The sequence below is a fragment of the Gregarina niphandrodes genome (assembly GCF_000223845.1).
Source record: "Gregarina niphandrodes unplaced genomic scaffold scaffold00020, whole genome shotgun sequence".
Taxonomy (NCBI): Eukaryota; Apicomplexa; class Conoidasida; order Eugregarinorida; family Gregarinidae; genus Gregarina; species Gregarina niphandrodes.
Genome location: NW_011645789.1, coordinates 23,083 through 41,878, shown reverse-complemented (window position 1 = coordinate 41,878; position 18,796 = coordinate 23,083). Strand labels below are relative to the sequence as shown.

General features: G+C 57.4%; 8 protein-coding genes across 8 annotated transcripts; 3 read left to right on the top strand and 5 right to left on the bottom strand.

Annotated features, from left to right (window-relative positions):
• Positions 1-90: 90 nt before the first annotated feature.
• On the bottom strand, positions 91-1,348 carry GNI_097300 (hypothetical protein; the record flags this gene model as incomplete). Its single annotated transcript, XM_011132744.1, has 1 exon — positions 91-1,348. A coding segment is annotated over one exon (1,258 nt), but the record flags the coding sequence as incomplete, so codon positions are not given.
• Positions 1,349-1,525: 177 nt separating this feature from the next.
• Positions 1,526-2,896, top strand: GNI_097290 (integrin beta; the record flags this gene model as incomplete). The annotated part of the gene is made up of 1 exon (XM_011132743.1): positions 1,526-2,896. One exon carries the CDS (start codon positions 1,526-1,528, stop codon positions 2,894-2,896), a length of 1,371 nt encoding a protein of 456 aa, XP_011131045.1.
• Positions 2,897-3,329: 433 nt separating this feature from the next.
• GNI_097280 (hypothetical protein) lies at positions 3,330-9,881 on the top strand (the record flags this gene model as incomplete). The annotated part of the gene is made up of 1 exon (XM_011132742.1): positions 3,330-9,881. The coding sequence occupies one exon, from the start codon at positions 3,330-3,332 to the stop codon at positions 9,879-9,881; it is 6,552 nt and encodes a 2,183-aa protein (XP_011131044.1).
• A 30-nt stretch (positions 9,882-9,911) lies between these two features.
• Positions 9,912-10,936, bottom strand: GNI_097270 (ubiquitin carboxy-terminal hydrolase 37 receptor-binding site protein; the record flags this gene model as incomplete). Its single annotated transcript, XM_011132741.1, has 2 exons — positions 9,912-10,583; positions 10,691-10,936. 2 exons carry the CDS (start codon positions 10,934-10,936, stop codon positions 9,912-9,914), a joined length of 918 nt encoding a protein of 305 aa, XP_011131043.1.
• Positions 10,937-11,908, bottom strand: GNI_097260 (putative transmembrane protein; the record flags this gene model as incomplete). Its single annotated transcript, XM_011132740.1, has 2 exons — positions 10,937-11,607; positions 11,704-11,908. The coding sequence occupies 2 exons, from the start codon at positions 11,906-11,908 to the stop codon at positions 10,937-10,939; spliced, it is 876 nt and encodes a 291-aa protein (XP_011131042.1).
• A 639-nt stretch (positions 11,909-12,547) lies between these two features.
• GNI_097250 (putative transmembrane protein) lies at positions 12,548-13,660 on the bottom strand (the record flags this gene model as incomplete). The annotated part of the gene is made up of 2 exons (XM_011132739.1): positions 12,548-13,357; positions 13,445-13,660. The coding sequence occupies 2 exons, from the start codon at positions 13,658-13,660 to the stop codon at positions 12,548-12,550; spliced, it is 1,026 nt and encodes a 341-aa protein (XP_011131041.1).
• Positions 13,661-13,670: 10 nt separating this feature from the next.
• Positions 13,671-16,325, top strand: GNI_097240 (putative phosphodiesterase; the record flags this gene model as incomplete). The annotated part of the gene is made up of 2 exons (XM_011132738.1): positions 13,671-13,715; positions 13,989-16,325. 2 exons carry the CDS (start codon positions 13,671-13,673, stop codon positions 16,323-16,325), a joined length of 2,382 nt encoding a protein of 793 aa, XP_011131040.1.
• Positions 16,326-16,791: 466 nt separating this feature from the next.
• On the bottom strand, positions 16,792-17,532 carry GNI_097230 (hypothetical protein; the record flags this gene model as incomplete). Its single annotated transcript, XM_011132737.1, has 1 exon — positions 16,792-17,532. One exon carries the CDS (start codon positions 17,530-17,532, stop codon positions 16,792-16,794), a length of 741 nt encoding a protein of 246 aa, XP_011131039.1.
• Between the last annotated feature and the right edge of the window lie 1,264 nt (positions 17,533-18,796).

The window sequence follows — 18,796 nt, the reverse complement described above, 5'->3', positions numbered from 1 at the left end:
CGGCGCTGGTGCGTGCACGGTCGTCCAGTTCGCTCGGCTGCTGCGGACCTAGCATTTGGAGCAAGCCAGCGCCCGCGGCCTTGCGCAAACTTAGCGTTTCGCGCACGTAGCTTTCGACCAGTGCAGTGCCTTCGGCTCCGCGCGCGGCGGCAGAACGCCGCCAGAGCGCAAGGGCGAGGCCAATGACCTCGTGGCACTGGGCGATGACCACGGGTTCTGCGGCCGCAGCGGCGGTCTTTTGGACTTCCAACGCTGAGGCCGCATATGTGAGCGCCGCGCCCGCGTCTTTCAACAAGAGACAACACTCCGCGCGCTGCTTCTTCAAACGCGCTTCGGTCTTCTTCTTCGCCTCCCCTCGCAAGGACTCAGCCGTAGACAACTCCACCGCGTCGCAATCCAATCGTGCCAGCAACAATTTGTTCACCGCCACACGCAACTCCTGTGCTACAGCCAGCCACGCACTCGCCCCAGCACCGTCTCTGCCACTACCACCGTCTCCGCCACTACTCCCTATTCCGTCTCTGCCACTGCCCCCGTCTCTGCCGCTGCCGTTATTGCCGGTGGCGTTTGTGTTATCAGTATCACGGCAGCTGGTGTTCGGGTCTCGACCGCTGGTATCTCGGCCGCTGTCGCTGCCCTCGGGACTCAGCGGTGAACCGGCGACGGCGGCGGACCCGGGAGAGCAATTTTCGTCGCCGCTGCGAGCGGTTGCGGGGCTGAGGGCCTCGAGGCCCGCGGCAGCGGAAGGCGTGAGTTCAATTGGCTGCAGCGCAGTGCCGACGGGAGGCTGGGGACGTGTGCTGGTTTCGCGACTGAGGCCGGACACGCGTGTGCTAGCGCGTCCGACGGCGCCAGAAGTGGTCGCGCAAAACGCCTTGGGTACGAGGTGGGCCTGCAGCCCTGTCTGCGTCGCCTCGTGCAGCAGTCGCTGCTCCTCGGCGCTCGGCTTTTCTGCCGCAGTGAGGATGATTACTGCGCACTTTTCGATCCCGCGCTGATAACAGTCAATTTGAAATTGCGAGAACGTCTCCGGGCCGGTCTTGGGAGCCAACTTGTGCTCCGCCGGCGGCTCCAAGACCACCAAGACACCGATCCAGTACGTAGAGGCAACCGACGACGTCAACTGCGGCACATTATGGAATAACGCGGAGATGCGCGGGTCCGGAACGCATGCCGCCAACTCCGGCTCCGCCTTCAGCTGTCCCAACCGTCGACATGCCTCCGCCACACTCTCCACCACCAGTCCGTATGTTTCCAAATCTACCTCTCTACCACGACATAGTAGCACTTTAGCACTCCAGAAGTAACTGGCTTCGTCAGGATACACCGTTCTCCCACATAAGTTCATTACAAAAAACCTCCCCAACGCAACTTATTCCGACATCACAATGCACTCAAGATCCACAGACAGGTCACCTATTTGTGGCGGCTGACAACCTGGGGAGACAGACAGACGGAGGTCCGGGCAGACAGACCAAGGGAGGAGGTTGGACTGACGCACGAAAATACAATTGAAATTTTGGGGATGAGATCTTTATCACTGTTAATTACAGCCTGCGCTTTGGCGGCTGCAAAGAAATATAGTCTAGAGATATTGTACGTCCAGGATGTGAGTGGCTCGTTTGCTTCCGATCTGGTGGAGATTAAGCGCCAGGTTCCGGATGCTCTTCGGGCTTTACAAAATGAGTACAGATATACCCGCGTGGGTTTGGCTTCCTTCGTCGACCGACCGGAAGCTCCGTTCGGGAGCGCTGTCGACTACTGTTACCGATTACGCTACCCACTAACGTCCGACGTTGCGCACGTGGAAGACGCATTGGGGCGCATCATCACTCGTGATGGTGGCGACTTTGAAGACTGTCAACTCATCGCAATGGCGGAAGCGACTCAGTCAAGGACTCGGTGGACAAATGGTACACAGTATCAGACCGGCGAACAAATCCTCAAGTTTGTCATCTTGACCACAGACAGTCCCTACCACGAAGCCGGAGACTATCCAGCAGGCGAAAAATACCGTAACGATCAAGAACAGGGTGATGACGAACGAAAGGAAACCAAGGTGATGGATTATCCCGCTGTCGCAAGCGTCAAGACATTGTTGCAGGACAAAGATATTATGCCAGTATTCATTACCAAAAAGAACATCTTGCCGGCATACATGCAGTTAAGTCTGGAGCTAGGTGGCTATGTATTTGAATTAGATGACGATGCCAACAATTTGATGGAAACGATACTACAAGGATTGCACACGATTATCAAGATGGTTGATCTAGACTGTCACAGTGGCCACTGCCCCGATCCGGTCTCAGCAGAAGTTGATAACAACCTTGTTGTGCATTTCGACCATATACCAGACAGTATTCGTGTCGCCCTGGCAGACGATGTAACGGCTCCGACCTTGTTGGACGGGGAGTTTACAGTAGATGCTTTCGATGACCAACCAGTCGACCAACCAGTCGACCAGCCAGTCGACCCCATTAGAGACGCTGACTATGACGATTTACAGACTTTGAGTGAAGATCTGGATCCACTTGAGGAGATGGACATGATGGTGCCGGAGCAAGAATTCGACATGGACGTCCCAGAGCAAGAATTCGAGGCTACTCTCCCAGAACAAGAGTTCGACGCTGACCTCTCAGAAAAGGAATTTGAAGTCGGGGAGTTCATCGATGATAAGGAATTCGTCAATGAGAAAGAGTTCGACTTAGGTGTGAAGGAGGAAGAATTCGGAGCGGATACTAAGGAGGAAGACTATGTCGTAGATCAGGACAAGGAGGAGAAACCATCGGGGTCAGGCGGGGGGAAACCTTCTAAAATCGACCTGATACAAAAGGGACGTGCCCGGGACGGACAAGTGCGTGCCCGGGACGGACAAGTGCGTGTGTTCTCCAAATAGAGTAGAACAGAACGCGACACCAAACCCTGGTTTGAGGCGAGGGGAGGCTGGGCCAGGCTCAATCAAGGTATTACGGCAAGGTATAACGTCAAGGTATCACGGCAAACTGTGATCAAGATCAAGTTTTATTTTTCCGTTTCTATTAAAACGCAAAATCTTTTTCACCTTTCTTGTCGCTTGAATATACGTGGTAACTATCGGCCGGGCGTTCCAGTGTCTGTGTTGAATCGCGTTGATGTTCTAAATTACAGAACTTGTTGTTTGGGGGTTGAGTATAAGTCAGCCTGCTTTGTTTCCGCTCAGCCCCTGGGCTGCGTCCGCCGAGGGATTTCGAACCAGCGACCTTGGGCCATCGACCTTGAGCTGGTTACAGTTCCCAGTTTAAGGTCCCAGTTTGGGTTGGTCTTGACTGATTTTTCGGCATGTCCCAAGCATGGCCCCTCCACGAGGGAAGGTGGCCGAGTTTATATCGCGCTTTGAGCAGACAGCCTCGGCCGAGCCGTCCGCGTTACCTCTTACCTCGTCAGCACCGGAGAAAATCAGAGCCTCGACGACAGCACCACTTTCGGCGACCAACACACCTCCGGCTCGTCTTTTGAAACCGAGTGCGACAATCCAACCCAAGTCGGGGAACATCCACACGGCGCCAAGCAATCGCCCTACGACACCAAGCAATCACCTTACACCGATCAAAACCCCATCCAACACCAAGTCTTCCAACTTCGGGTTCGAGACTACGGAACACAAATATCAATACCTGGAACCTAAAACCCCCACACCAGAACCGAGACATCAGATCAACTCCGTCAGACGATCCACCGCAAGCCTCAGCTTCCCCTCTGGCCAAGCGCCCACCCCTCCGGTCCCGGCGCCGGCCCGCTCTCAGATTCCGGCCAACTCATCAGGCCTTCGTGGCCCAGGCTTCGTCGCGTCGACTGTTCCCACCAAGTCGGGCAGTCTCGCGGGCAGCACAACCTTGGACGCGACACAGAAGATCAAAATGGCGGCCATGGCTGCGGAAGTTGCACTCTCAAAAGTCAGGGAGGAAATCGCACGACAGCTATCCTCGTCATCCTCGTCAAGGGAACCGGGGCCTTCGGAACCCGCGCCTTCGGAACCCGCGCCTTCGGAACCGGAACCGGAGCTGTTGGAACCGGGCCCTTCGGAGCCAAGCCGTTTGGAACCGGGTCCTTTGGAGCCGGGTCCTTTGGAACCAGGTCCTTTGGGACCAGGTCCTTTGGAGCCGGGCCCGTTGGACACCGTACGTGACAGCGCAGTTCCGGGACGAGGGTCGGGGGGCAAAGCTGATGCAGCCAAGCCCCGAACGAGTCCGAATCGGGATTCCAAAGTCGCCCTACTAGAGGGTCCTGGCCCTCCTGAGCGCGGGGAAGAACCTGCCAATAGTGGCCGTACTGAACCGGATACCGGGTCCCAGCGCAGACGTTCAGCGGACGACACGCAGGTGGGCCGGCGCGTCTCGTCGTCTGGCGGCAGTATTGGGAGCCGGTACGGGTCTTCCCCCTGGATGCTTAACCGGAAACAAACAGACTGGGAGGACTGGGACTGGGGACGGGCCATGGAAGAGGACGCCGCTGCATTCCCCAGCAGCGACATGTTCTACCCAGCGACGGAAACCGACCGACTGGCCAGCAACAACGACGGCTTCCTCGACGACCAGGAGAACTCTGGAGATAAAAATCCTTTGGACGTCAGGTCTCCGGAACCCAGCCCCGTTGCAGGTAGGCCCGTAGAAGGCAGGCCCGTGGACGACGGAGCGGAGTTTCGTGCGGTTCCAGGTCGGGAAAGAGCCACGACGTTCCAAGCAGATCTTTTGCACCAAGCAGTTTCCGGAACAGGCGATTTCAATGGACGCATGCCGACGGAGGTTGGGCCGACGGAGGTTGGGCTGACGGAGGTTGGGCCGACGGAGGTTGCGCCGAAGGCGGTTGGGCCGACGGAGGTTGCGCCGAAGGCGGTTGGGCCGACGGAGGTTGCGCCGAAGGCGGTTGGGCCGAAGGAGGCTGATGTGGTACTCACGGCCGTTGAGGCAGCGTCGGCAGGGGTGTTTCTATCGGTGCTGGAGGAAGAGTCATTAGGTGCCGGTTCGGCATCGTTGGTGCCGAATACGCCTGAGTTCCCGGCGGTGCAGGCGGAAGGCGAATTGGCTCAGGTCCAGTCGGGTGCCTCCCAGCCGAACGTGGTGGACTCGCCGTTTGCTTCGTTCGATGAACCCCGAATTCGGCCGATGTCGTTTGCAGACGAACTGCCCGGCGGGTGGGCCCTCCCGCCGGAGCCAACCAAGTCAGAAGGGCTCGTTACTCACAATGCGCCCGCGACTGGAGCTGGTCACTCGGGGGCAGTGGACCTCTCCTCCTCCTCCTCCCCTGAACCGTCCTCCTCGTCCTCGTCAGCCGACGAGCACGCATCTCAGCTCCAGTTCTCACCCATTAGTTTCCCACCACCTCTCTACCCCCCTTCTCCGTTTCTGGAACATCGGCGACCGCTGACCAGATCACAAATTCCAGGCCAACTACGCAGGGACTCCAAGACCTCTTCGTCATCTTCCGCGCTCTCTTCAGACCCCAGCTCTCACGGCCGACCGGCTCCGGGCTTCAATACTTCTGGCTTCGACCTTGGCCAAGACCGTCGTGGAGACCGGCAGCGCTCAAGTCAGGACAGCCGCCATGGACTCAGAGTCTCCTCCTCAACGAGTGAAGGGCGGTTTTGTTTGGAAGGTGTCCCGTCTGCCGAGGCCGTCACGTCCTCGGCGCTGGTCTTTCGAGACACACCGCCTACTTTTGGCACGGTCGAACTGGACGAGGATTTGGTCCCTGAGTATCCCCTGCAACCAGACGACCTGCCGTCAGAGGACCTAGGAACACAGGACCTTGGACCACAGGACCTGGGACCAAATGACCTGCCGCCAGAACACCTAGGAACACAGGACCTTGGACCGCAAGACCTGGGACCAAATGACCTGCCGCCAGAGCACCTAGGAACACAGGACCTTGGACCACAGGACCTGGGACTAAATGACCTGCCGCCAGAGCACCTAGGAACACAGGACCTTGGACCGCAAGACCTGGGACCAAATGACCTGCCACCAGAGGACCTAGGAACACAGGACCTTGGACCACAAGACGTGGGATCAAATGACCTGCCACCAGAGGACCTAGGAACACAGGACCTTGGACCGGTTTTTCTTGGATCCGAGCACCCAGATCCCGAGGACCTGGGGCCCGAGAACCCAGTACTTGAGGACGCAGCACTCGAGGATCCAGCGCCTGAGGTCCCAGTACCCGAGGACTTGGTACCCCAGGGCCTGGCACCCCAAGTCCTGGTGACTGAGCACCTGGCACTCCAGGTCCAAGTGCCCGAGGTCTTGGTGCCGGAGGGCTCACGCCCACAAGACCTAGGGCCAGAGATAATACCCGAGGGCTTGGGACTACAAGACCGGGGACCAAATGACCTGCCACGAGAGGACCCAGGGCCGGAGGACCTGGGGCCGGAAGACCTCAGACCAAGCGTCACGGATGGGGTTACAAGCGATAGAATTCCACCTGCGAACGAAGGTCCCCTCCACGAGCCACCCTCTGAGGAGCCGTCCTCTGAGGAGCCAGAGCCAACGTCCGCGGAGACCCCTTTTGTTGAGTGTTTAAGGCACGGCACCTTAGCTCCTGAGCCTACGCCGACGGATTCGGAGGACCGGGGGGCTGGCGCGGAAGAAGGGGCGGCAGGAACCGCGGAGGACGGGGGAAGCGACTTGCGTCTGAGTCCGGACGTAGACCGGGTGAACGAGACCGTCCCGGTCACCCAGGCGATCCGAGTGGAGGCGGCGTCGGAGGACGAGGTTCATCCTCTGTGTCCGTTTCCCTCTATGGACTCGTCGGCCCAAGAGAAGGACGGCTCGTCGTTGGTCATATCGCCCTCGGCATCTTCAAGCAATCAGACTCTCTCACCCATTACTCCCCGCTCGTCCCAGGCTGCAGCGAACCCGGATTCGCACATGGCTGACCCGGTCGCCCAAAGCGGCCGACCCGAGACTCCAGTAGCGGCTTCCGCGGAAGGTCTTGGTTCGATAGGCCTAGAAACGTCGTCTCCAGAAGGGCCCAAGCCAGAAGGGCCCAGACCAGAAGGGTTCGAACCAGAAGGGTCCAAACCAGAAGGGTTCGAACCAGAAGGGTTCGAACCAGAAGGGTCCCGCCCAGACATCGGTTCTCCAGAGACCGGCTCTGGATCTGGCGAGTTGCCTCGAGTGCGGGCTGAAATGGTGTCGCGCTGCTCCTCGTCTGCGCCGCCCTTGCTTGCGCTTTCCCTATTCGGTCCCGGGCCCACGTCAATTCCCGACTCTCTGCACCGGCCCACCGAATCAGACCAGTCGGATTGCCAGTCTGATCATCACTCAGAATCACGTCTGTTAGAACGTAATAATTGGGGGCAAGAGTTTGGTCGTGATGATACCCAAGTGCCCTTCAACGAGGCTGAACGGAAAATGGCGGAAGCAAAAGAGGTGGTCTCGGAAGAGCCGGACGCTAAGGATGTGGTATCGGAAGAGGTGAAACGGGAAGAGATGGGAAAGACAGAATTGAAAGACCTGGAAGCAAAAGATCCGGAAGCGAGTGAGCCGGCATGGGGACACGCTATGTCGGAACAGCTGGCCTACGAACAACTTGGTGTAATAATCCCCGGCGACGGCGCGGACGCTGTTGCTGTTTGCGACGGCGCTGCACACATTCCTATGCAGGAGGCATCTGCGGCGCCGGAGATGTCAGTCGACGATGCGGCGTCGAACCCACGACCTGATGGTGGTGGAGTGCCGGGTGATAAAGCGTTGGGCGGTGAAGCGTTGGTCGAAGGAGGGAATGACGCGCTGTCTGCTGACGCGCAGTCTGCTGACGCGCAGTCTGCTGACGCGCGGTCTGCTGACGCGCGGTCTGCTGACGCGCAGTCTGCTGACGCGCGGTCTGCTGACGCGCAGTCTGCTGACGCGCGACCTGCTTGGCGGTGCCATGAAGGGCCCGGAGCAGAGGCCTCTACTGAGGAGGGCGGATCGGCATCTCGGGACCGAGCGGTAGTTTTGGACGGATCGGAGCTTCTGCACGGATCAGAGCCTTTGGACCGGACGGGGGCCCCGGAGATCCCGTTGCAGGTCCTAGTGGTGCGAGTGAGCGAAGAGGTGAGTGAAGAGCGAGAGGAGGGGGCGAACCTGACGGCACCGGGTGTTTGCGTACCGGCACCGGAGCTAGATGAGCAGCCGGTGGTTGGTGGCCTAAGTCGATTGGTCACGGACAACGTGCCATCGGCCGAGGGCGAGACGACGCGACCCAGGTCTCGAGTGAAGTCGGCCATTTCGCAGTTGGAGATGCTGACCCACAGCCGGTCGCCGGCGGAGCCTAGGACGCCGCCTGGCAAAAGCCGGCGAACCGACTTGGAACCGGTGTTCCTGGAAGATGATGAACCTTGGCCTACCCGTCCCGCACGGTTCCTGCGTCGTTCGTCCAAGTCTCCCTCTCCTTCCAAATCGCCCACCGCGGCTGCAGGCCGTGTCGTCAAAAACCCTTCTGGGACCCCATCCGAGACACACTTCGTTACAACGATGACTGCGACTAAGACTGAGGGTGAGGAAGCCCGGCGTCCGCCGAGGGGCCTTGAGAAGGTTTTGTCGAGTGAGGTATGTGGGAACCTGCAGACGGAGCATACGAAGGAAAGAGGAAGGGAGGCGAAAGAGACAGGAGTAGGGAAGGACCAAAGGGAGCTGAAGGAGACAGGAAGGGACCTGTTGCCGCAAGTCTCCAGCCTTTTGCCGCAGGTCTCCAGCCTGCCACCTCATGCTTCCAAAGAGCCTTTGCGCCGGAAGAAAACGACGGAACAATGCTGCGAGGTCTCGCAGCCTTCTCTTTCCTTTGAGGATCGGATCGCCTCCTTCGTGCAGGACCTTCCGTCGGACGAGCAGCCATGCTTCCCCCAAACTGGCTTCCCCCAAACTGGCTTCCCCCAAGGTGTCTTTCCCCCATCATGTTTCCCTCAGCTGGACGCTCTCGGGCAAATGGACCCTCTTGCGCAGATGGACCCTCTCGCGCAAATGGACCCTCTCGCGCAAATGGACCCTCTTGCGCAGATGGACACCCTCACGCGAATTGACGGTCTGCGTCAGCCGCTCGACGGCCAACCCGACTTTCAGTCAGACGACGACATCGTGTTCATTCCTCAGATCTCCTCTGTCGGCGCTGCGAAAACGAACTTCTTTAACCAGGGACCCGACTCCGAGAATGAACAGCCAATCGGGAACGTGGCAGCACAATCGGCTGTTGGTAATCAGTCACTGCTCGACCCACTGGCATCCCCGAACTGGTTGCTTCCGAACTCAATGGTAGATCGACTGATGGACGGCACAGTCGCGTCTGGCATCGGGAACGTTACGGCCCACGAGATACGACTTCCATTGGCCGAAATAGCGTCCTCGCCCTTAGGAAGCCCGCCTTCTGGAAAGCCCTCCCCGCCCTGGGGTGAGCCGTCGGCACCGTTGGTGCCGGAGAACGCGTCCGCGGAACGGCCTACCGTGGAGAGACCTACCGCTGAAGGACCTGCAGAGGACGGAGCCACTGTGGATGGGCCGGCCGATGGCGCGTTGGCGAGTCCCCCCGCCCCGTTACCGCAGGAGCCAGTGGCGTTGCGGTCCACGGTGGTTCAAAAACTGTTTAGTTCCACACGTCCGGTAGCGAGCCGGGTAGTGCCGAATTCGGACCTTGAGAGTTCCATAGTCATCGAGCCTGATCGGATGGAGCAATTATTCACATCCGAAAGCGAGATCGTTCCGGTAGAAATGCTGCCCGGGGAGCTCCGAGTGAAGAGTTCTACCAGCCGGGCTTCTACCCACGACATAAAGGCGACAAACACTATTGTAGACGCCTCCATGTTCTCCCTCGTGCTCTCACTATTAGCCCCAGCAGCCTGCAGCAAAGGTCGTCATCAAACCGACGAATGATTCTGCACAGATAAACCATCAACTAAACCCTCAACAGCTACGGAAAAAACGATGGTTGTAACCCGAATGTAACACCCGTGTGTGAAGGTCGCACACCCGTGCATGAAAGTCGCACACCCGTGCGTGAAGACGCGCGCGTCTTGTGCTCAGTATAGGGGCGAAAGTGGGTGCGAAATTACGATCCATTAGGGGATTAAAAGTCAAACCAAGAGAAAGAAAGAGAGCCGGAGCATCTCCACCGTACATCGCCTGCGTAAGCTCCAGACCTGCGTTATTGAAAGCAGAGCATTTGAATATTCTTCGAAGGGAATCCAAATTCCTTAAGGATTCCGGTAACAGCGAAAAGAGTTCTTGGACAGCCTCCTCATCAGAAAGCAAACTCAATAAATTCTCCTGAGTTGTAAGCGACGTAATAGCCATGGGTCGATGTGGTATTTCAATTGTCCTTAACGGTCCCGGGTCAGTAGTCAACATCACAGCATCTTCATCCCCTTTCAGTTCATCAATCATCTGGAGCAGTGTCGACACCCATATTTCTCCGTCTTCTGCATTAGAAAAACTGCACTCGAAAACCGTCACCCCGGAACGTTCAACTTTAAGCCAATATCGTCGGACCGCTTCCGCACCAGTCGCTTCCGCACCTTCCGTTTCCATCTCTCCCCGGAGCTTAACGTCATCTTCCAACGCGAAGTGTTGGCTCCCCTAAGAAGACATTACATCTCTGAACACAACCCCCCCTTCGGAACCCGGCCCCCCCTCGGAACCCGGCCCCCCCTCGGAACCCGGCCCCTCGGATCAACATGCCTTACTAGTGATTCTGTTATCCGTGGAGTCCAAAGCAGTATAAGCCGACCATTGTCCTGAGCATTAGCGTTCTCGATCGCTTCCTTAGTGTCCTCCACAGCCGCCTCCCCGACAGTTCCCTTGGCGTCCCCGACAGCCACCTCTTTAGCAGGCGTTTCGGTACTAGCAGGGGTTTCGGTTTGTTGGGCAAGAGCTACGGTCCCAGGCTGCCCGTGGCGTGTGTTAGCCTCTGACTCCAGAAAGACGATCATTTATTCTGCAAATTTGGCAGTGCCCTCTAGCTTTTCGGTGCTGCCCAATTCCTGTAAAACTTCTTCGGGCCCTTCGTCGCCAGCGTCGATATGTCCGTTGAGTGAGTGTGCCGAGAAGAGTTCATGGTTAGTGATTCCTTCGGTCAAGGTGAACTGGCGAACAATGCCTCGGAGATTATCTTCACCAGCATTAATACCACCTGCTGTCTCACGAGTGAGGGAACTTTGTCTATGAGGTGAGAGAGGAGCAGTCTCCTCGTCGCCGGGAGAAGGGAGTTGTGAGCCCACCATCTCCAGTCGATCCGGTGACGGGTGCGCATGACCTTTTGTCTGACCCATAGCTTCCAGACTACTGGACGGAGGCAGCAATAGACCTGACGCGATACGAGAGGATGCATACCTCTTGAACCGTTGCAGTCGCTTCTGTCTGTTAACCCAACCCATGAACCAGTGAGCATGTAAGCCCATAGCCAGAAGGGTGATGCTTTTGATGAAATAATGATCCTTTATTTTCACACAAAGTAACACTGTAAGCACTGCGTGACAAACGACTCGAAACACCAAGAAGGTATAACCGAAAACACTTTCTGAACGGAAACGTCTAGGACTCACTGAACCTAGAGCCAACACAAACGTCGGAATCTCCTCGATAAAAACAAGTGCCAATCCATCTGAACAAAGACGTACGCGCTGGGGTAGCACACACACGCGCTGGGAAATGGGTAGGAGGATAATCGGGGACCGGCTTATATATGTTGGCGACTTACATGTCCAGTGGTGGTAGAGTGAGTGAGAGACGATCAAAATGTAGCAGATGTGATGGATCCATCCGGCAAGAAGGTCCATGTGTTCCCGGAAGAAAAGGAAACTGGCGATAAGATCTAGCCAGAGGTGAGTGTAGAACACGAGACACAAAGTGTCAGTGTACGGTACACCACTCAAGAGCTTCTCTGACCAGGACTCCCCAGGCATCGCTATCTTCCCGCGCGCGGCTGAGATGAGGGAAGATATCCAATCGACAACGCAGGGAATCGAACCCATCGCCAATACGGAAGAATCGAGCAGAGACAAAATCCATGACCGTCGTTTGCTCGCCCCCGGGTCGGCAAAAAACCATACAATAAGATAACCCAACGCGAAGTAGGCAGCCGCAAACAGTATGCGCTGATAGTATGCACGCCAAAAATCACCTGATGAGCAACCCTTATATGCAACCCTTGTATGCAACCAAACACCGATACTAGCGATACTCTGACACCGATACTAGCGAGACGTAAAGGCAGGCTTACCTTGAAATTGATACAAGAACCCTTTGTATGTCTTTCTCCACTCTCGTCCTATTTCGAATTCGTCTTTACTCATCAGTGTTTGTAAAAATATTAATTCAGGTGCAAGGAGCAACGGTACTAGTGCTAAAAGGAGCTGGAAGCAACTCATTACTAGCCAGAGTAGGATCCGTGCAGATTCCGATAGGTAGGATCCATGATGGTCTGGAGTTGTAGTTCCGGCTTAACGTGGTCCATCTCCGTAACGTGGTTCCAGGACATGAGTAATTCCAAGACAGAGTAGCAGTCGTCCTAGGACACATTAGAGGACGTATTGGAGGACCTATTAGAATTCGAGGAAGAGGCCTGCTACTGCGAAGGCAAGGAAGGTAATTCCGCCTGTGATAGTAATAGATTTTTCACTAAGTCTTTTTCCGATCATGGCACCTGAAAGGACGGCTAGTCCTGTGCACGAGAGATGACCACAAACCCCGCCTAGGTTCACGCCCCAGATGTTTTTGGTGGCGCCAAGTGCGAGTGTTGCGACCTGTGAGCGGTCACCCCACTCGGCTGCGAAGGTCATGGTGAAAGCTTCGGTGAATGCAGCACTGAAGAATGCATGGCGGAACACTTCACGAGCCTTTTTTCGTACCGTGGGGCTGGCAACGGAAGTGAGCTTCGAGGCTGCAGCTTCGATGACGCCGGGGCGGGCACTACCGGGACGACTTCCAGCCAAGTCCTCGCCATCGTGATTTACGGATGGCCCTAATAAGGTCGTGGACGCAACAAGAGGGCCAGGGGTCTCATCCATAACATCCGCCAGCCCCTTCTCCATAGAATCTGCCAACTCATCAGCATCCTGCTCTGGCTGACGGTCAGCCAGCGCCTGACGGTCAGCCAACGCCAACTCCACTTCTTTTAACTCTCCACTCACCTCACCCGAAACCATGTTGTAACCCTCCCATAACAACTTGACAGCGAAACACGCAAACAGAGCCACACTAGCGTAGTGCGTAAAACGAGGGTCCACCAACGCTGGTAGCACACGACCTGCCGATGCAGACAACACTGTCATCAACGCCAAGGCCGACGCCGCGCCTGCAAACGTCACACGGCCGCCACGCTTCATAGACAGAATCGCCGCAATGAAAAAGGTCTACCGAGGAGGGGTATGGTCTCAGCCCCCGAAAGTGAAGGCAAGGGTAGGGTTAACCACAAGGGTAGGGATGACACAGCCTGTTACCTTGTCGCCAATCTCGCTGACGATGATCAGCAGGTAGGAGGTGATGAAGGAGGTGGTGAAGGGCGTAACAAGCGCCTTGGGAACCACCGGCAAATTCATAAGGTTCGCTGCACCCTGGTGTGCAGCGTCTAAGTTTGCGTCGTCCATCAACAAGACGTCATCCAACGCCGCCCCTGCCACCGCCAACAACAAGACCGCCAGCCATCTTGTAGCCATATCAAAAAATATGCGGGCGGACGACAGCTCCGTGGAACTGACCAGCGAGGACTTCGTCACCACCCCAGATCGGTTACCGCTCAGATCAGTGAGATTCCCCCTGTCCCGGCCCCCAGTCCCCGAGACCTGACCAGTCCCCCTGACCAGTTCCCGGTTTTGGTCCTGGGGGAGATCCAGCCCCCAATACCCGCCCGGTCTTGATCCCCAACCCCCGGCGGTTCGACCCCTGGGCTCGACCCCTGTGCTCGATCCCTGGGTTCGAGCCCTGTGCTCGATCCTTGGGTTCGAACACCGGTTCGACCAGCGCACTAAAGGGTGTTTGTGGTAGGAGGGCGTTCCCAATGGCCCGCCCGCGCCCCAGGTACGATTCGGGAAGTTGTGGGGCATGGCTAACGAGACGTTTCCTGAAAGCTGGTCGCAGGCCTTTCGGGCTTTGAACGAAGAGTCTGTAGCGCTTGAAGCGGGTCCCCGGAGTGCTGTCGGCTTTACCAGACGGGCCCAGGCTTTGAGGCCGCGGGTCTTGACTTATTTGGAGGAGAGTACACCGGCCCCGGATTCATTGACACCGGGCACACTGGGTGGTGGTTCGGGCAGGACGGAGCCGGGTCGTTCTCCGAATGACGACGGCTCCTCGGAGGCCGTGCGGGACTTCGCGGGCTGCGAAGGTCTGGGTAACTTGCCACGGGCGCTTTTGCAAGAGCGAGTTCGGCGCTGTCGACAGGTTATGCTTGACCTGACAGACCCCTCTCCAGGCCGATCTAAGGATAAGTTCTCACAGGCGAAACTGCTGGGATTCGAAGCAGCCCGGAATATGACTTCGCCAGCGGGTGAATCCGCGTTTGCGTTGGCAGAGGGCAGCGGCGGAATAGCCTACCTCAAGGCCTCCTCGTCCTCCACCGAACGTTTGTCGGCCGAACGACTGCCGAGCGGAAGTGACCGACTGCGGAGCGGAAGTGAAAACAACCGGCTGCCGCGGAGGCCCTCGAGAGTAGTCTTGCGGACGGGTTCGGGGTCGCGCGATGGAGGTTCCGGGCGCGGGGGCGGGTCGGAGTGGAGTGCGACACCTCCGATCGTGGCCCCGAGTTCGATCGTGGGTTCGATTCCCAGCGTTGGTTCGAATCCGAGCGTTCAACTGGGAGAGAAAGTGGGTGAGGGGGGACGGCGGGAGGAGCAGTTCGTGGCGGTGGGGCTGCGGTACCTGTTGCCGATTGTTGCGGCCGATGTGCAGGGACCGTCTGCGGTGGTGGCAGAGCGGCTAATGTTGGAAATGTGTGTTCGGTATAACCGAGTACCGTATCATCACATTGGACATGCGACGATGGTGGTACATCACGCAGTTGAGATCGCACAGATGTGTGGTGTTTGGGAGTGTCTAAGTTGGCGCGAGCGAGGCGCCTTTGTGCTGGCTTCGGCAGGACATGACATTGGACATCCGGGCAAGGGTGGCAGTCTATTCATAAAGTGTGACCATCCATTGGCGACGTTGTATAATGACAAGCACGTGTTAGAAAACTACCATGCCGCCTATCTGCTGCAATTACTACGGCAGCAAGGCTGGCTACCTGGCCGAGTCGCGGGTGCTGGGGAGCGGACACAGGCAACGGAACTTCGATCCTTGATCGTGCAGTGCATCCTGTGGACAGACATACAGGATCATCACCGCGTCATGCAAGCTGCTCACGACACATTGAGCAAGATCAAAAAGGTGAATAAGAAGGGCGCTGCGCTCCTGGACCTAGTCCGGAAAAGCAAGCCCGCTGTACGTGATCTGGCATCAGTAGTTCTGAAGGCCGCAGACCTCAGCTACCTCATACTTAATAACCCCGTTATGATGCTGGACTGGGCCATTGCATATTATGTCGAACTTTACGCACAACGTCACTGGGAAGCGGACTACGCATTGCCTCTGTGCGAACCTTTGGGTCTCCAGTCGCTCGGCGCTAATAAATGGTTCGAATCCAATTACAAGTTCTGTCTAGACGTCGTTATGCCCGTGGCACATTACCTGAACACCGTGGAGCGTAGACTCTTGCCACACAACACCGACTCCGATGCTTGCCGCCCCGTTGAGGCTAAACAAGACGAGTCCAGTGCAGGTACCTCCAAGGGCGGCGGCACGCACCACAGCGGACTCGGCTTCGTCACGGGCTTGGTCAGCAGCAGCGCCTCCAGCATTCGTGCGCTCGGCGCCAGTGGTACAGGCACGCCGCGCGCCGCAGTCAAGGCCGAACAAGTCCTCACCACCACTGGCCTCTCGCTCCCCGGTCGGGCGGTAACGCTCATTCGCGAGGTGCGCAAGTCCCACGACGACTGGTGCGCAATTGCCACGGCACTTTACCAACACGACCGCGTCTCGCTGGTCGCCGGCGCTGGGAAGAGTAGCAGCGCCAATGCTGGCGCCAATGCTGGCGCCAATGCTGGCGCCAATGCTGGCGCCAATACTGGCGCCGGTAGTGTGGATGCATCGGACGAGGGCAATGCGACGATGAAGTGGATTTCGAAACAAGCATCTACCGTCAAGGCGGCGGCTGCGGCGACAATTGCTTCGTCGCCGGTGGGGGCGTCGCGGAACAAGCGGACGACGCGGGTCTATCACGGTCTCATCCTGCCGCTACAGAACAACGCAGAACTCCTCAAAAAAGGACGATATCTCGCCCACGCCTAGCTAGCAATGACAAACTAATCAACCTGGGGAGTAGAGGCTGCCATTGGTCGACCGGGTGGGCGTGCGTGCACACGCACCGCCCCCCTTCGACCCTCTTTTAGCCAGACCTCTCAGCCCGACCGAAACGGAACAGGGCACCCACCCAATGCTCACAGGCCGCGCGGTCTACTACACACACGGCGCCTAATTATATACACACACCATTCTTTCTAAAACTGCCTTAAAAAAACTTTTACACAGAAGCTTCACTTCTACCATCCAATCCGCTGGCCTAAACGGATGTACGGACGGCTAGAAGCCAACTGGCCAGACAGCTAATTCAAACTTTGTGGCAAACCCACAATCGCCGCCATTTCTGGCAAACCCACTGTCGTCGCACACGCTGGTGGTCGCACAGGCTGGTGGTCGCACACGCTGGTGGTCTAGCCGGGGTTCGAACCGGGTTGCGACCGTTCAAAAAGGCCGCTCAGAGGTAGAGCGCGGCCAGGGCTGCAGTCGCGAGAAGGGGTGCTGTAACGAATGCGGCGGTCGCGCCACTCTGGTTTCCCGCTCCAGCCGTCCCGACGATGGCTTGTCTGAAGTAGACGTTGGGGCGAACGCTTGCTGAGCTGACGCATTTGGTGATGTCCGCGTACCAGAACCAGGCGTCACCATTGGCCGCGACAAGTGGGCCGTCCATAATGCTGTACTGCCAGGTCTCAGTGTCCTTCTCACCATCGTCCACATCCTTCAGCGTAGAGTATTTGTATTGGTTAGCAGTGTCCTTCGCGTCAGGGCAAGCGGTCCCCTTGGCGATGACCCACAGAGTAATGTCGCACGGTGCAGTCTCCTCATCTTCGGCAGAGTTATTCTCAAGGTTGTTCACATCAACGTTCGCCACCAACACACTATAAGGCCCCAGTGGATACGTAGTGGCATTCACACCCTCCCCCGTCAACATGTAGTTCGCATAAGGACCATATGCAAACACACGCTTTTCGTCATCAGCGCAACCAGGCTTCGCGTTCGCCGCCGCATCCGTCACATTGGTATGTAACAAAGTAAACGCATTCGCCGCATTGTTCTCTTTCTCGATACAACTCACTGCTATGTCACCCACAACGCCACCCTCAGGCGGGACACATGCACTCTCCGGATAAAACCGGTCCACCGCCGGCACGTAAGCTCCAGCTCCCAAAACACCGAATACGCAAGCACTGAACTTCATCAACGAAAAATTAACCCTGATATATATATTAACTTGAGTCCAACTCAAGGAGACATCAAGTCCGCTCTGATCTGATCTGCTCGGGAATGGTCGAGTGAATTGACTGTGACCTGAGGGCTCAACGGGGTGCCATACAAAAGCACCCCATACAAAAATAACTGAAGGCGACCCACGGATCCCGGTCCCACATTCTCACGGCTCAACATACCCCCGCGACCGGCCCTGTAGGGTCGCTGCCAGAACTACACTCGTCCCACGGCATCGCAGATCACTGAAGCGTTACGCGCAGCTCCATGCAGCCTGCGCGCGCCGCCCAGATCAATCTCGAACGGGTCGTACTCGACATCCCAACCGCGGCAAGTACCCCGAGGATGTCCACTCCACAGTTGCGGCTGGGGCTTGCTTCCTTCACGTACTCAAAGCCCGCACGGCTCTCTCGCCAACGACTACGGCCCTTCGCCGCCGGCTTCAACGCCCAGTCAATTACACCCCTTTGCAACCAACCACCGACTTACTCTGTCGTAGTACCTTCTTCTCGGCCTGACACCACACTTCTCCCGAGTCTAACGATAGACCCGAGCACACCCGACGAGATCCGACCCGATCTCCGCCTCCGAGGACCTCCCCAATCGAAGGGACACTGTACAACCGAAGGGACACTAGGCGCTTCCGTCGGAACGACGGGCGGGAGGCTACTCGCCACCTGATGCCTGTGGCTTCGCCCAGCTGACCTTCGCCTCCCGTCCCGTTCCTCCAAACATCTGACGAGTCTCGATTCCCGTGTCTGAGTGAGTTTGGCACCCACAGTCGTGATCTGGACCCCCCGGACAGCCCTCCAGGTCCAGTAGCTGCCGCCAGCTGAGCTGGTTGTGACCCGAGGGCTGAGCGGGGTGTCAGGGTGCAGAGGGTTCACGCCACACAAAAATAATATTTAACTCTACCGGGTCCTGCCCCTCGCTCGCTTCTCCTCGCTCACCACGGACACCAATCAAATCATTCCCCATTCACTCTACACAGCTTAAAATCAATAGTTCCTCATTCACAAAAAAAAATTTCTACTTCTCGTAATCGATGCTAAGCTTCTTGGGATGATTGTTCACTCTGACCAAAAGGGCAGGTGCGCACGCACAATCCACCCCACCGGGTACGCAGTTGCACGGGGGAACAGGAGCCGGCGTGGTCGTATGCGGAACGGGGGCCGGCGTGGTCGTAGGCGGAACAGGGGCCGGAGTGGTCGTAGGCGGAACAGGGGCCGGAGTGGTCG